The sequence below is a fragment of the Lytechinus pictus genome, chromosome 10, assembly GCF_037042905.1.
Source record: "Lytechinus pictus isolate F3 Inbred chromosome 10, Lp3.0, whole genome shotgun sequence".
NCBI lineage: Eukaryota > Metazoa > Echinodermata > Echinoidea > Temnopleuroida > Toxopneustidae > Lytechinus > Lytechinus pictus.
The window spans coordinates 24,655,174-24,672,924 of NC_087254.1; the positions used below are offsets into that span (position 1 = coordinate 24,655,174).

General features: G+C 35.8%; 1 protein-coding gene across 1 annotated transcript; it reads left to right on the forward strand.

Annotated features, from left to right (window-relative positions):
* Nucleotides 1-412: 412 nt before the first annotated feature.
* LOC135155693 (uncharacterized) lies at nt 413-15,876 on the forward strand. The gene is made up of 10 exons (XM_064105649.1): nt 413-483; nt 1,550-1,601; nt 4,070-4,282; nt 6,635-6,745; nt 7,311-7,508; nt 9,854-10,147; nt 10,848-11,093; nt 11,719-11,872; nt 13,136-13,257; nt 14,171-15,876. The coding sequence occupies exons 1-10, from the start codon at nt 469-471 to the stop codon at nt 14,419-14,421; spliced, it is 1,656 nt and encodes a 551-aa protein (XP_063961719.1). The 5' UTR covers nt 413-468; the 3' UTR covers nt 14,422-15,876.
* Nucleotides 15,877-17,751: the final 1,875 nt, after the last annotated feature.

Sequence of the window (17,751 nt, forward strand, 5' to 3'; positions counted from 1 at the left end):
TTGTATCTGTTTTAACACAAAAACTGTTGAGTATTTTATTTCTCACGTTTATCTTACTTTGTCTTCTCCATCTTTCCCTTTATATTTTTTCCTCCTCCCCTGTTTTTCTTCACCTTCATCTTCAGCCTCTGTCACACTCACCCTTTATATCTCCATTTTCCCGCCTCCTTCACTTTATTCATCCTTACTAGACTAATTGAGTCACGTGCCCTTTATTCACCAATATACATTTAAAAATATCCACTGCCAATTGTTGCAAGCTTTTTCTAATAAAATGCCGAACTCCGAGCTCCGGAAATTACAATATTTTAAAAGAAGCGTGGGATATCATGACCTTGTGTCTTCTAGACCTCTTAAATCTAATAGTCATTATCTTCCCATAATTGCTCAATTCTATAATTTCTAAAGACCGCAGTAGTAAGTAGATCAGTATATTCAAATCAATTCAGATGCACTGGAGACCTCAAGATGAATGTATACATGGTGAGTTCCATCTTTACCAATTAAGATTCTTATACACTGTAAAAATGAAGTGCTAATTTAGCACTAACAGTGCAGTCACTATACAAGCACTGTAAGTGCTAAATTAGCACTTTATTTTTTACACTGTATAAGTTTGGTTTAGTTTTAGATTTTTTTGGGTCAGATTTTGGCTTTATTGCTGTAACAGATTGAGCATATACCCATCTGATTGTTATTCAACTAATATTTTTCGCTTGCTTTGATGTCTGTATAAATGTCTGTATCATTGGTATTTACATTAGATGTGTGATGTTTGAGAGCACGTAGTACTCTGTTTGCATTAAGGAACTTTAATCCGATCTTCTTCATTACATACGAAATACCAGCTTCGTAAACGTTTAATGATAATAATACGATGTTTTGGACTGATAAACTCAACGGGGGTTATATATTGTCTTTGTCTTTATATATTTTTTTCATTTTTTTTCTGCTAATCATACCCATGACTGTACTATCAAGAGTGTAATTGTTTTAGAGATGTGCACTTAAATATATGTACCAAGGGAACAAAACATTCATAATCATTTAGGCAAAGTGTTGAAAATGAATCAGGCATATAATCTTGCATTAAAAGGTATATGCCTATAAAACGATTAAAGCGCGAATAGGACATATTGGTGCAAAGAGGGAATTGTATATTGACATTGTGGAAAATCTCGATTATACAATAATAATTGTAAGTCACGGTAATTATTGGTAATTTACAGTTACTGATAATGAATTGATGGGTTAGACTGGTACATAAGACTGGAATGAGTGGTTAAAATTCAATCGAGATTTAATCAAATTTTTCTTCTTTTTTAAAATATTTACTGTGGAGGGAATATCCGTAGATTACAATGAAGATGGTTTTATTTTACATAAATTTAATTTCATAATGAAATCATGCTGTCTTTTAAGAGTCAAATGATTTTTGTTTTCTATGTCAGCGGAATGCTTTACTCCATTTCCATCATGAGATGATTTTCCAAAAACCTTTTCACAATCAGAAGAATTTATTCATATTCTATATATTTTGTTGATTCAGAAAACAGGAAGACGCTGTTGGACGCTAGTGATCCTTCTCACCATGGTAACGGGTAAATACAACAAACACTCTTCTTTAATTTCGGTAATCATTACTTGTGGTCATAATAATGGCAGTCAATATAGGATCGGTTGATTGGCCTCTCCTGAAAACATCTTTACTTCGCTCAATAATGACAGCGGACTGTTGATTTATTTTTAAAACAAATTGTAAAGAATATGATAAAGACAATAAATTGAGATTGATTCAAATAACTAGCTCATCAAGAATATCAAATGCGTCAAGGTCATTGATTATGTGACATCATTAATTATCTCGAGCCGATGCAAAATGTGATAATACTCTTTACATGTGTACTATATACAATTAAATATAAAAGCAATATATTCATCTCTATCTCTCCTCCTCCTCTCTCTCTCATTTTCTATTTCTATCCCCTTATATATATATATATATATATATATAAGGGGATCTGTCTTGGCTGGACAAATACAATTTTTATAAATAATTTCAAGAATTTCTCATAGGTTTATTATCATTATTATTGCTCTACTCTCCTCCATACATTATTAACAGTTGATTTCAAGATAGAGTGATTTGGGAGGCCATTGTCACCTCCTTTTATCGTAATTTATTTTCTTGATATATTATAAGCCTTTATCCTTTCTATTCTTGCATTTTCATGATTGTGGTGGCGTCATAATAAGTGATTGTTACGTAACAATGATATCCTCACGCGATAATTTTTACAGCCTGCGCCTCCAATATGCTTTTTTTATTATTATTATGATGGTGATGCTGTTTTGTGCGCGGTTCCATGACTACCACAATCATGAATGTTATTATTTCAGTTCTTGTCTCTGTGAGCTTTATTGTATCCCTGAGGAAGACGTATGTTTAACGTCGAAAATTTGGAATTCAAAATAAACTGTTGGAACAAAGTACAATGCATTACCACTTTGCCTCATTAATATATATATATATATATATATATATATATATATAATATATTTGTATATGTATATATATATATATATATATATATATATATACATTTATTTCTTGTGTTGCTTCAAATTTAAATTTCTTTTCAAGCTTTAAACGACCGTGTTTTTTGTGTAGTTCCCTTTTATTTCTTACTAAGTTACTATGATAATTCGCGTGGCTACTTTCACAGACTTGATCCTATCAATTTCCTTTACGAAATTAAAACGTGGAAGGATAAGATACAATAGGCAATTTTTTTTCCATGCTTTGCGCTCCATTATTATCGTCATCATTATAACTTATTTTTATATGCTATAATGCCTATATTATTGTTTCCATTCTCGTTATTTTTAGCATTGTCGTTTTATTTGTTTCGTCGTTTCGTCTTTGTTAGTACTACTATCATTAAACATGCATATATTTGAGCATTTAAATTACACTATTCCACTTGAGCATACTTTACGCGCTTTACAATTTAAGTAGTTCTACTTTCCAAATGCTTACATTGTACATGATATATAAACATGATAAAGTGGATGTGATGTTATAGAGAAAATGAATATTTCAAAGCTTTTTTAATAATTGTAATGAAGGGCAATAACATTATTGTTATTATCAAAACTGTAAGAATCATCATTATCATTGTAATCACTGTTATTTTTGTTTTCATTATCATAATTTCAACATCGTTATCTATTAATTCGTATTCGTTATCTATCAATTGTATATTTGTTTTGTATTACTTCAATTCAATTCGGTTTATTAAATATAAAACAGAATACAATGCTGTAGTCCGAAGACTAATTGTGCAATGTTTACATTGAATTTTATTTACATTTGAAGATTGTACATACACTTTAAAAATTATTCACATATAAATGAGAAACAGTTGGTTGACTGAGTCATGCATAAGTGAGATTTCATTAGATAATACTAGCATGGGATTCTGATAATTGTGTATTGGGGGAAAAAACTGTTTAAAACTTAAAATCATACAACAAAAAGGTCAAAAATATAATTCAGATTTGATTGTCATTATGAAGTTATGAAATAGAGATTTAGAATCAAGTTATTGCAACAGAAATAATCATAGTTATAGAACATTTAAATAAAAAACACAACCTTTGAGATATGAAATCCATTAAGAATGGAACAGAGATTACTTTGAGATATGGGATTGAGGCTGATAAAATAATTCATAATAATTCTAAAGAAAATATATCAATTAATAAGAACAAATACATGCATATAAATTAAAATCATTCACATAGCTAAACATTTACAACTGAGCATTGACCAGTTTGACAAGTGAGGGTACACTTGATTTCCTATTTCGTTCAGTTCTAGTGTAAGGAAGGTCCAAGTGATGAGAATTCCTCAGTATACATGTACCTCGCGAGACATGCTGCCGTTCTTGTTTTGAACAAAATATTGGCGAATGCCAGTGACGTTCTAATAAATTCAATTCAATTAAATTATATCACTTCGTTGAATATATTTTTTAATTACATTTACATTTCTTCCACTCCCTAGTGCCAAGTCTATCTTCTGGGAGCAAGTGCACCCCAGATTCAAACTCCGGAAGGACCATCAACTACACTGTTCCGAGGATGCACCATTGTCCCCTCAAGACACAATTCGATGGGACAGTCGTGGAAACCGTTCCGAAGCTTATCAGACGCGTGTTCCCTGTATCAGAATGTGAAGATTCAGTTGTAACCGGTATTCAGATATGCCGTGTTCCAGGTATGAAACCGTCAAGGCATTTTAACAATCACTTCGCAGACTATTTTCATAACGCAGATAATCTTTTGTCAAAGGCCCTTCATAACCAATCAGCCTTTGTCGAAAATCGATGAATCATAACATCAGTGTCGTCCTGGACTCTGGACAAACGATATATTTGCTATTTTTTGTCTGATCCGAATCTTAAGACGATGTGCTCTCACGATCCACCAACTTCTGGACAATGACCTCTAATCTGTCAATTTTTGTCATTTGACGGGCTCGATGCAGAAAGCGTCTGCGAATTGGATGCTGAAATAGGCTACTTTTGGTTTCTGAAGCAGGAAAGCTCGCCGCAAAGAGCATGCTACAGTCACATTATGAAACTAGGCCAATCGTAACTACATCACACCATTTTGTATATTATCGCCTTGGTTTTTTGGAGTTCGTTTCGTAAAGTTGACTGTTCCTTCAACAGGATTTATATCTCACAGGTTTTCTTCATATTACCAAAAGAGATGGGAAAATAAAATGGCGCCACTTCGTGTTTCACAGGCAGAAAACGTCTGCCAATTGGATGCTCAAATACGCACTTTTGGTATCTGAAGCAGGAAAGCTCGCCGCAAAGAGCATGCTACCGTCATATTATGAAACTAGACCAATCGTAACTACATTACACCATTTTGTATATTATCGCCTTGATTTTTTTAAGTTCGTTTCGTAGAGGTGACTGTTCCTTCAACAGGATTTATATCTCACAGATTTTCTTCATATTACCAAAAGTGATGGGAAATATATAATGGCGCCACCTCGTGTTTCACAGGCAGGAAAAACTGCAAAGGCCCCCCAAAACTTGTGAACCTGGTTTTAGATTTTAGAATGATGTCAAAAACATCTAGCCCATTTAAAGCCCCCCCCCCCCCCCATCCTGCCTATATCGTGAAAAGAAACCTGCATTTCAATTCCCTCCATTCAATAAAAAAAAAACAGCAGTGTTTTACTTATGTTTTGTTATTATTGACGCGGAAAAGAGGAACAAATTTTTAATCGTTGTAAATTGCAAAATCTGTATTAAACGAGTTGAATGTCAAGTCCACTCTAACACAAGTTGAGTAGTTTAAATAGAGAAAAATAAAACGAAGTCGTTACATCAAAGTCGATGAGAATCGGATGTAAAGTGTTAAAAAATGACATTTTCCATTTTTGGCTCATTTACACTTAACATGCTGAAAGGGCAGACGAACCAGCAGACAATAAATCCCATCTCAAGTCCCACTATTCATATCTGTCCAAGTTCATTACTTATAATACAACATTTTCAGCAGTGCAGTCTTGTAAGGTAGGCCCACTCAAATTATAAAACACTAATCCACTAGTCTATAATAATCAAGTTAAAAACAGATCGCTTTTCTCTGAAAAAAAAAACATATTAGTCCCTCTACACAAATACAATGGCAGTGTAATTCATCTTCTTTATTATTAACAGTCGCCTCAAAACATAGTTTCAAGATTAGCCATTTATAACACACTGTCAATGAGAGATAACAAACATAATTGGTAGATCGCTCCCCCCTACTGAAGTCCGCATTCAGTAGTTTGTAGTGGTGGGCAAATGAAGGAGGGAATGTTCTAACGCAATTATCTTAAACTATAATAAGTATTCAAACAAACCTTAGCTAAAACCAGGGGGTGTTTCTCAAAGAGTTAGGGGTGGCTTGTGGGGTGTTGCATGAAACTTCCAATCGATTGCTAGTCAATTTAGGTCCCCAAATCAATCATAAGTCTACCAATTAATTGTAAATTTGCAACCGATCGCTGGTCTTCTCCTTGCATCAACAACTATACATTTATTTGTTTTAGATAAAATTGATCTATAACCTGTAAATTCACTACTGAAATTTGCGAACGATATTTTCTTGAAACACTCCCTTAGAGAGTATAGTTTACTTCTAAATGGAGAGATTTGGGACACGTTTTACAAGAAGTTACAATTAATCCGATCAATCGCAACTATGGAAGGCCAGCAACATCAACATCTAAAATACATGTTTGCTCAAAATATATTTCTAGAAATGACGTATATTCATGCATTCACTGTTTCCTTGACAATTCATTATACTTCTCTTTGTTTTCAAAGGACATTGAGCAACTTTCCTGAAGGAAAAATTGTGACATTGATGGATTTCCATATATTTGAAATCAATCGTAACTCTTTGTAAGACGGGGCCCTGGTCACAAGAATAAAAAGGTTGCAGACAGTTCAACGAAAATGTACATACGATTTTTTTAAAGACAGCATGTAATGGTAGATCATAAGGCAGCTAATGATGAAACTTATTCGAAATAACAATCTCTGATTTTTTTTTTTTGCAGACTGTGGTGTGAATCCCTGTAGAATAGGATGGTGTGAAGAAACTATAGATGGTTATAAGTGCCACTGCCCCACGGAATACACCGGAACGAATTGCGAATATAGTATGGACGGTAAGTCATCAATAGAATCAGTGTGATGCCATCATATTCCTCATCACAGGTCTACATTTGGTCATTTTGATAAAGGCTGACTTTAATTCTATAAATATATGCATGTTTATTTACTAATCCTTAATCTTAAGACTGTTAAAGTAGCCTAAACATTAATAAAAATGAAGTGTTAAATGTAGCAAGCTTGTAGAGTGACTGCACGTTAGTGGCTGTTTTTTCAGCACTTATAGGGTGCTACAATATGCACCTTTTATGCTTATTGTCGCACACCACGTGTTGTTTCTAGCACATTTAGCACTACTACACAATTTTCTGAAATTAACACTTTATCGTTTAGAGTGTAAATTTTTCAGATTACCGCAACTTCAAATATTGTTAACGTCAAAATATTTCGGTTATATTCTCGCGTTACGCTTGAATTACTGAGCACAATGACAATGGTATACGATCCAAGTAAAGGCATTACCAAGTCAATATCCAATTGCAGATAAAGATCATTTTTAAAGAAATACGGTGAAGTTCGATCGGTTGATAGCATGTCAGAAAAAAGTTTGTGTTTTGACAGCCATGACTCCACTGCCTGAAATCAGAGAATATTCCTCGCCGGAAGGATCTTTAGATCCTCAGTCCACGACTACTTTCAACCCAGACCCTTCCTCTACATGGACCTCTGGATCGACACAGTCATCAGAGGATCCTCAGATGACGACAGAAGCAACATCAACAGAAGGTCAAGTCTTGAACTCAGTTACTACAGAGCTAGGTATTTGATAGAGACGTTCTTATATTTATTTTTAAGTTTTATACCTCCTCTTCATCAACGTTAATCAGTAAATACAATACCATCCATGCAGATCTCGCTGTGTCAAAGAAAAATTGTCATGACGCAGTGGGAACGCTACAGCGTACTGAGGGCGTAGCGAGAACTTCTATGGACATAAGGCCCCCATCTCACTAGGAAGGCGATCGTGGCGACCATGGCGATCTGTGTAAATCCCGCAAATCGTAGCAGAATCTTCCTCGAATTCTATTTTTAGCCTGCGAGACGATTGCACTGCAACTTCTATGCGACCGACCTGCGCTGAAGGCGATGGTAATACGCTGAAAGTACGACGATGCCACTTTCTTGCGACGATTCGAGGCAGATGTGATGCGCTGCTTCTGCGATCAAAGCGATCGTACAACGAGGCTCATACGCTAATTAGGACCTCGGTACGGTGGTGCTACGAATGAAGCGATTATGTTACGTTCATGATGGGCTCTTGAAACGATTTCAAGCAATCGGCATACTAATCGCGGCACATGGCACATTTTTCAGTCGATTGCCAACCTCCGACCAACATGGATGTCCAGAATTAGGTTGGACTTATACATCTTGGCATTCTAAAAGAACATCAGTTAAAAGTTGAATGCGAGGACAGGAGAAGGAGGAGGCCAAAAAGATACAGGGTCCGATCCTGGCTGTCACCTAAGTCATAATATACAATATTTCTAAAATTCATTCAAAAGATGTCGATGAGCCTAATAGTTAATATGAGGGATGCATCCAGAATTTCATAAAAGAGCATAAAAATCTTTGATATTCTGTTTATTTTTTTCCACAAAGTTTGTCACTCAAAAATATTTGGTAAATTCCTTTCAAATTTGCTGACAAGAAGTAGTCTACTGATGTGAGAGCACGCATAAAAAGGGAGGGGGAGGGGGGCACAATGCCAGAATCTCCCTAAAGATTGCCTTTCCCAATCAATACATTAGTGATCGCATCATTAACAAAATTTGATGTTGTCTACTGTCACTGTGGTTAGAATTCAATTTTTTTTTCAAAACATAATCAATTTATTTATTTCTGCAGAGGTAACTCATTTCGTCATCAAGACATGTGAGCGTTTTTTTTCTCTTTCCAGCTGGCTAAGCAGTAAGAATTCCATCCTCCTCCTGTACCCCCTCCTCTTCCTCCTTTACCTCCTCCTCCTCTACCACCACCATAACCCCTTGATCTTCCTCTTCGACCGCCGGCCTAAGAGGGGTAGCTTGGGCAGCTTTCCCTTTTCTGGTCCTTTTTCTGGGAGGTATGTTTGAAAACGCCGTGGTATCGCCTCGTAATCTGTTGCAAATATGATAATCCGCCACCATCGGCACGGCGTTTTATAGCAGCGCGGACGGTTGTTGCGCAATCGCTGCCCAGTCATCAGCGGCGCAGCAAAAGCGCAACGCGAACGCCTGTAGCGGGCTGAGAACGTGTGCCACATGCCACCCAAAGAAGGAAGCGTCGTGGTGGAAGCTGTGTGAAGCGTGTCGAGCGCAAGGCATTCGCCTTGTAAACGGAAGCAGCGTAGCAGAATTGTCTTGGGAACGGGCCTGAAAACCACGGGCGATCGGTGCCGCTTTTAATGCGCTTATACTACGCTTTATGCGTTGGGGCTCCGTTACAGCTACGAATATGTCGTTTGTAATACGCTCATGACTCGATTGTGATGCGCTTTAGCACCTCCGCGATCTCGCTACGTAAGTTTTGAACATGTTCAAAATTTTGTGGCGACCATAAAGATGGTGGCGATCCTTGCCGCTTCAGAAAAGATCAAGGTACGACGGAGAAGATTGAAAAGATCAAGGCACGATCAAGCCACGTTATACCACGCTTTGTCGATTTTTGACGATCGCAGTGGAATCGACATCTAGTGAGATGGGGGTATAACGTAGTTTACATGATATCTGGACCCCGTCTAACAAAGAGTTGCGATCAATCGCAAATGTGGACGGCCAGCAAGGTCAACATGTATTGTGCATGTTTGTTCAAAATATTTTCTAGCTATGATGTATATTCATGCATTAATTATTTTCTTAATAATTCACTATGCTTCTCTTTGTTTACAAAGGACATTGTGCAAATTTCCTGTAGAAAAATGTATGACACTGATGGATTTCCATAGAGTTACGATTAATTGGATCAATCACAACTCTTTGTAAGACGGGCCCCTGGAGACCTATTTTCCGCCACGTTAACATGTTCACAGTCCTGTTAGCGCCGTCTGAGCAGTACGTAGTAATGACAATAAAATTAAATACTTTTTTTTAATAACTTTCAACAACACTAATTCTCAACGGCAGATCAACAAACTAGTGATTCGACAACCTTGGATGTATCATCTAACCCTTCTACTGTAACCTCTACACCCCTTCAAGTGACCACCACCCACCATCCAATAATGTCTACTACGAGCGAAAACAGTCCGTCTCCAATGTCCACGCCGCGTGCCACATCAAACATGATGACGCCGACGAATAGAATGACAACGACCATGACGACGGGTTACTCTACAACAGGAGCGCATGAAGGTGAAGAAACGACTGCGAAACCAGAATCTTCGGCTACCACTACGGAGACGGGAACAACGAATTCAGGTTTATTGATAATTTTCACCTATCTAAACGTTTGTATCCTCGCGAAGCACAACTTTGACCTTTCATAAATTATCTACTATTAAAATTCGCATTATTTTACTTCAGTATCTATTTTTTTCCGATTGTAGATTTTCAAAATAACAATAATCAATTAATTATTTAACATGAGACGAGGTTAAATAAAATGAAACAAGCTTAATTGAAGCACGTACATTGAGGTATGTGATTGAATAAAATGAAAAAGACCAAACACCCTGAAAAAAATACAATCATTTATAATTATTTCTTCTAACTTCAAATTAAGTTTCAAAATTTTAAAATGTTACTGTTTCTAAGAGCAATCTCCCATCAAGCACCTAGCTTTTAAGACGAAAGTTGTGACGCCTTGGTACAGGTATCAAATGTTGCAGAATATCTTGCAGTCTAGCTACTTGCATACTGTCCCCAGAAAAGCAAATTCATGTATGAATGAAATGCAAATGGCCTTTTTCGACAAAATTAAGAAATTGTGATATTTTCAAGGAGGATACTTGCAATTGAAGAATGGTATTTTGGCTATTTAACCGAAGAGTAAAGAATGACTACGACAACAGTGGCATAAAGAGTATATTGAGTTAAATAATTGTCGGAATTTGTTGCACATAGAACACGGCTCTAATAACATTGCGTAATGTTCCATGCATTGCTGATTTTCTCACAGTAGGAACCCCAGCAATTATTGGAATTGATGAGTGTAGCGGAGACATACTCATATTTGATCTCGGTTCTATAAACTCGCCGATAGTTTTAGAGAATGCCTTATTGAGCGAGTGGCCAGAAGACATAGCCTTTGAATCTGACGAAAAACGGGTGTACTGGTTACGAACTGGATACACAGATGAGATTTGCAGTGCGACGCCTGATGGGAATAATAAGATTTGTTGGGATGTTACAGGAAACTGCTACGGTGAGATAACATTCATTCCATAATCAATTTCATAAAATGAATGAATAAATACATATATGAATAAATATATGAGTAAATAATACATTTATGAATTAATAAAAAGATATGAAGAAAAAATAAACAATCAAATAGATAAATAACTAAATATACGGATAAGAAAATATATTAACAAATACATAAATGAATGGATGAAAGAACGAATAAATACATAAATAAATAATGATTAACATTACATAGTCTTTACAGAAGCATTAAAATTATGTTTTCTCCTGCCTTGGAGGCGAGCATAACCAAACATTACCAAAATGTATTGACGTATCTAATTTTTATCATACAGGTGCACTAGATGACGAGAATTATTTCCAAATTGTTCTGAAAGAGATATAAGCTTGTTCAACCTGTTTCTTAGTTTACATTGTTGCATTTTGTTCCGGTTGGAAGGTGCGGATCAAAGGATTGCAATCAAAGGATACGAACCTTCTTTTAGTTTATTTTGTCCCCTCTCTCTCTCTCTTCCACCTGTTTTTTTTTCTTTTAATATTAATGCCTTTATTGTTGTCATGTTCATGAGTGTTATTATAATTATTATCGCAATCACTGTCGTTGTTTTCATTATTTTTCGCAGAGCCAGGAGGGATTGACATTGATATGGTGAAGAGGAAGGTTTACTTCTTCTGTGAGGAATCTGTCTCTTCTATGAACTTAGATGGTACTGCATTGCTATTAAATGTTACTCACACTGGAAGTCGAGACATAGATTACATGGCAGTTACAGACCGGTAGGGTTCACGGATTCATTTCATTATTATTTGTATTCGTATTCGGTATTTCAAATATAGGCCCTTTTCTGTAAGCGCCGCTTCTGGTATTTTCCGTCTTTGACATTTTGATATAAATATACTCTGTATAGGAAGATAGGGTCTGATGATTTTAATCGTAAGGCGTAGTCCTGTGTTTTCTCTCCATGTTATAATTTCCATCATGGATGTATTATAGTCGTTCCCTCTGAACAATAGGCAATAGATTAAAGGTCAACCCCAGAAATAAATGTTGATTTGAATAAAAAGAGAAATATCGAACTAGCATAAGATAAGAAAGTTATAACATTTTAAAGTTTCGCTTATTTTCCACAAAACAGTGATATGCACAACTCAGTGACATGTAAATGAGACAAACGATGATGTCCCTCACCCACTATTTCTTTTGTTTTTTATTGTTTGAATTTTATTATACAATATTTCATTTTTTACAGATTTGACAATAAGGACCAACTTGACTGAATCATATAGTATTAAACAATGGTAATTCCACATGATGGGGAGGAATTAATCGTTGTATCACTTTTATTTTTTCCCATTTCATATAGTAAAATACAAAAGAAATAGTGAGTGGATGGTGTCATCAGTCTCCTCATTTGCATACCGACCGGGATGTGCATATAACTGTTTTGTGAAATTAAGCGAAACTTTAAAATGTCATAACTTTCTTATTTTACATCCGATTTTTGATGAAGTTTTCAGTGTTATGCTTGTTGGAGTTTTCTCTTTTTATTCAAATCAACATTTTGTTGTGGTGGACTTGTCCTTTAAACATAATTTTTAAAACATAAACCTGATAAACTAAGACCTCAAAAAATAACAATGCTTCACCACGGTAATGAGTAACGACAGTGGCGTACCTAGGATTTTCCACAAGGGGGGCAATTTCGTCCGCCAAAAAATTTGACATGCAAAAAAAAAAAAAAAGGTCTTCAGGACTCGTCAGGGGGGGCAGGGATATGTCCCTTGCATGGGTTGTGACTCGTCAGGGGGGCAGTCTGCCCCCCCCTTAGGTACGCTAGTGAGTAACGATCTCTTTAATAAGATATTTGTCATGCTTGTGTATGATCTAAACTTATATTGATATCCAACTCGAAAAAGGGGTCAGATTAGACATGTTTCAACCCCCTATGTAGCCCTATAACGAACACCTTCCAACCTCCTTACTTTTGTGCAACCCTTTCTATTGTCTCCGTGATTATACCTGTGTATTTTTTTTCACAGAGCAATCTTCTGGGCAACCTCAAAGAAGATATACAAGTCAACCCCGCAGCGAACCAGTACAATGCTTTCGATCCCATCTCAATCCATTCAGGAAATACGTGGACTTTCCGTTGATTTTGTCCGTAAGTAGCTCTTGAATCATAATAATCTGAATTGCCACCCCCCCCCCCAAAAAAAAAGTCCTTGCTTCTAATGTTATATTTATGGGCAAGGTTATTGATTGATTGGTTGGGATTTTTTACCTGATTGCTAAGAAAGCATGAATGCTTGTAAGCAAGCAACCAGAGGACCGACGGCTTAAGGTCCTCTCCGAAGGACCTGGTAATGATGATTAATGCCTTACCAAAGGGCAATAGCGCACCAAGTGTGAATCGAACCCGGGTCACCGGAATACGAATCCCCCGCTCTACCGACTGAGCTATCGCGCCTATAAAATGTGTTACTTGATTTCTACCAATGGCAGGTCATTGAAACTTTCTTCACTCCCATTCCCTCCGCCCTATGCTCCCATATTATCTAATATTTAACGTTGTGATGTTCTGTATTATGCCTAGAAATTCAATTGAATAGACAACCATTTTCATAATAGTATTTTAAAGAATTAAATCCTAGGGGTAGATGTACACCCCTTCTAATTTTGGGAAGATATTTTAAGCTGCTTAACATTGACTTTGATACAAGCCCTATCCGACCGGATTTTATATATTTTCCTTCTGCCATAGACTAGGCCTTTACCTTTGAAAATGATTTAAATAAATGCAATGACAGTACAATATTTCTGTTTCGTAAACCAAAAAATACCCCTTTTACTATATAGAACATGGTCCCCGTTTCACAATAAAGATTAGAAATAGCAAGTTGCATCGGAAAGACTGTTTTCATGGCTAACGTATTCTCAGTGCTAGTCAGGCAGTCAAGCGTCACAAAATGCCCAATCATAAACAATTAACTTGTATAAATGCATTTTCTAATAATTTTGGCCCACATAACCACATCACTATTTTGATACATATATGTACACTTATTAATTCGCAGGAAATCGAGTTTTCTTCGTCTTAGATTTTTTCAATGGAAACGTCGATATCATGCAAATGGATCTCTCCGGAAACGACATGGTGCTCAATGTTACTTTGTCAGAGGGACTGGTGTATGTGGATGATTTTATGGTGTTTAAAGGCAAGATCTACTACACGTCACAAGGGAATATATATCAGGTTAACAAAGGAGCAATTACCGATCACATAGAATGCCCTCATGTCAGTGAAATATATCTTGGAGAATATTAAACCGACGATTCGATTTTTATTTGTGCGCTGAATTTCTCAACAAGTGGAACGCCTCTGGCAGTCTCGCCTGCATCATTACGCGTTTCGATATAGCAACAGTGCTAACTTTCAAAACAGCTATTAATTAATTATTCACAAAAGAAAACACTCAAATGATAATAAAATACTATGTCCATTGACCCAACATGACCTTTGATCATGATAATGTGACCTATAACATGTGCAAAACGATCATTCATGCTTGATTACCCTTATGGTTATGTTTCATGAACTACAAATTGTGTAGATTAATAAACTTTCTAAGTTATGATACCAATTCAACAAATACCCCCGACACGGCCAAAGTTCATTGACCCTAAATGACCTTTGATTTTGGTCATGTGTCAAGAAACAAGCACAAGATATTAATGGATACATGGTTACTCTTATGTCCCAAGTTTCATTAACTATATCTATAAACTTTAAAGTTATGATGACAATTCCACCAATACCCCTATCCATTATCAAAGTTCGTTGACCCTAAATGACCTTTGATCTTGATCATGTGACCTGAAACTCGCACTGGATATTCAGGAATACTTAATTGTTCTTTGTCTAAGTTTCATGAACTAGATCCATAGAATGTCAAGGTTATAATGACAATGCCACAAATACCCCCCAAAATGGTCAAAGATCGTTGATAAGCAACATTTGACCTTAGTCATGTGACCTAAAACTCAGGCAGGATCTTTTGTGATACACTATCACACTTATGATCAGGTTTCATGAACTCTGTTCATATACTTTATATTATGACGACATTTCAAAAGTTTAGCCTTGGTTAAGATTTCGATATTGATTCCCCCAACATGGTCAAAGTTCATTGACATTAAATGACCTTTGACCTTAATCATGTGACCTGAAACTTAGGCAGGATGTTCAATAATACTTGATTAACCTTATATCTAAATTTCATGAACTAGATTATATACACTTTAAGTTATGATGATATTTTAAAAACTTTCCTTGGTTAAGATTTCAATGTTGACGACGCCGCCGCCGTCGCCATCGGAAAGGCGGCACGAATAGTTTCGCTCTGCAATTCAGGTGAGAAAAAATGAAATCAAATTTATTTTAGTTTTTTCAGTATAAGAGATAATTTGACAACATATTTATTGAAGATTACAATAATCTAAACCCCTCAATAAAGATTGGAAATCTGGGTTTGACCATTAATTTCTCCCAACTTCTAATTTTACACAATGCACATTTTATATCATTCAAAAGATCATTTAATTATGTTTAAAATGATACAATGCTTGTTATGATCATGCCATTACGAAAAGAGCACGATTCAAAAGTGTTGGATGAGGTCTGAATTTAAAAGCTGCAAAACGAGCAGAAATAGTCATGATGTGTCAATAAAGAACATGATTCTTTCGTCTGTGTCAATAAAGATGAAAATCCATTCAAATCAAGCCCCTGCTTCTTCATTTTTGATGTTTTGGTGTGGAATGTTTAGTGATGGTTCTGTTAGATAACATGGTTTGAGTCGTGCTTTGAAATACCCATGCATGTTTGTTTGTTTGTTTGTTTGTTTGTTTGTTATGTGCTTGCTTGTGCAGAGATGTGTTTGATTCCACGTTAATGTTGACGTTGAGGTGCATGAAAACAAAAGAAACCGCTGAGAAACTCATCACCACGAGAAAAAATAACAGTGACTTTCAATATTGTGTCATTTTGCAACTTTTCAATTTTGACCTTGCCCCACATTTCAAGGCACTGCACCTCCATGTGAACCAAAATTATATCATGTAGGGTATCATTTTAAAGAAAATTATGATCTATTCATTGGTATCAATCAGGCATTAATGTTCACTAAAAACGAGGAGTGATTATCGATCAAAGTCAGATTTCCAAACTTTTTTGTAGACAGACAACTGTGCGCTCTGAATGGTGGTAAGCGTTTCTGCACCATACGAATGTAACTATTATCATTGATATTACCATTGTTATTACCAAAGTTACTTGGTTTTATTATCCAGTTGTCCAATAGTGCATTCATTTGCCTAATTATATTTTTATATTGCGCACAATTTCACCTTTTTTAAAGGTGCAAAATTATACCAGAAAATATTTTTCCATTGTGGGCTTTTACCCTTAAATGTAAAAAGTGGCATATTTTTCTTAGGGTTCCCAGCGGATGAGTATGAATTATACCGTCGGATTTTGTTCGGATTCCAGGACGAAACTGCTGTTTTGATTCACCAGTTTTCGACAAAAATCTCTTTGTCATAAAGGGTTCTTGACAATAGATTTTCTTTGTTGTAGGATCCGTCCCTGTCGCGACTGCGAAAAACCCCTAGATTAGCTTTCAATTGGACCTGAGAAAATGATATTGGCTAGTATACTGGCACGTTGGAAGAGCAATATTGGGTATAGAGGATAAATGTCGTTTAAAGCCTTAAATACCATATTATTGAGATGACTGTAAAGTTTAATTGTACATGCTTTCCTACTCACCATAGCTCATTAATTGATTGAAAGAACGGAAATTATATTGTTATTATGTGATACGCATTATTGACCAGATGTAAACGGGGGTAGCTACTCGCTAATTAATTTGATTCTTGATTATTTATCGTGGTGATGTTATCATATATCAATGGTAACATCCTGGACGTCTGTAATAGGCAAATTGGCTGATCCGTTACAGAAAAGGCAAAAAAAAATAGAGATAAAAAACACGGATATTGCGGGGTCCAGCATCCAATTAATTTAATAGACAATATACCAGATAATTATGATTAAAGGGGAATCCAACCCTTTTTCATAAAATGCTGTGTGACGGAGGAGAAAATATGTAAAACAGATTGGTGAAAGTTTGACAGAAATTGGACAAGTAATAACAAAGTGATGGCTGTTTTAAAATTGAGATTCCTAAGACTGTGTAAATTGGCAACTGGGTAAGTAAATTATCACAAAAGGTAAGGATAACTTTCACCTAGGCCACGCGTGCCCCCCCCCCCCCCCCCTATCTTCCTCTGGGACAGTAATCATAATGTAACACATGCAGCAAATCTCCCCCGAAAAATATTTTAAGTAAACTTAAAAAAATATACATGTATAACGTGTGGGGAAAAAAAACTGACACCTCATAAATCCCCAATTTAAGAAAACGTATTTCATGAACATGATTTCATGAACAAAATTATTTAATAGTTATCGTATATGGCCTTATAGATTATTTTCTCACAAATGATTTAAAACTATTTTTATGTGTTATGTGTTAACGCTTGGATAATCAGGAGGTTTTTTTTTTTTTACCGTGGTGTAAAGTTCGATTTGCGC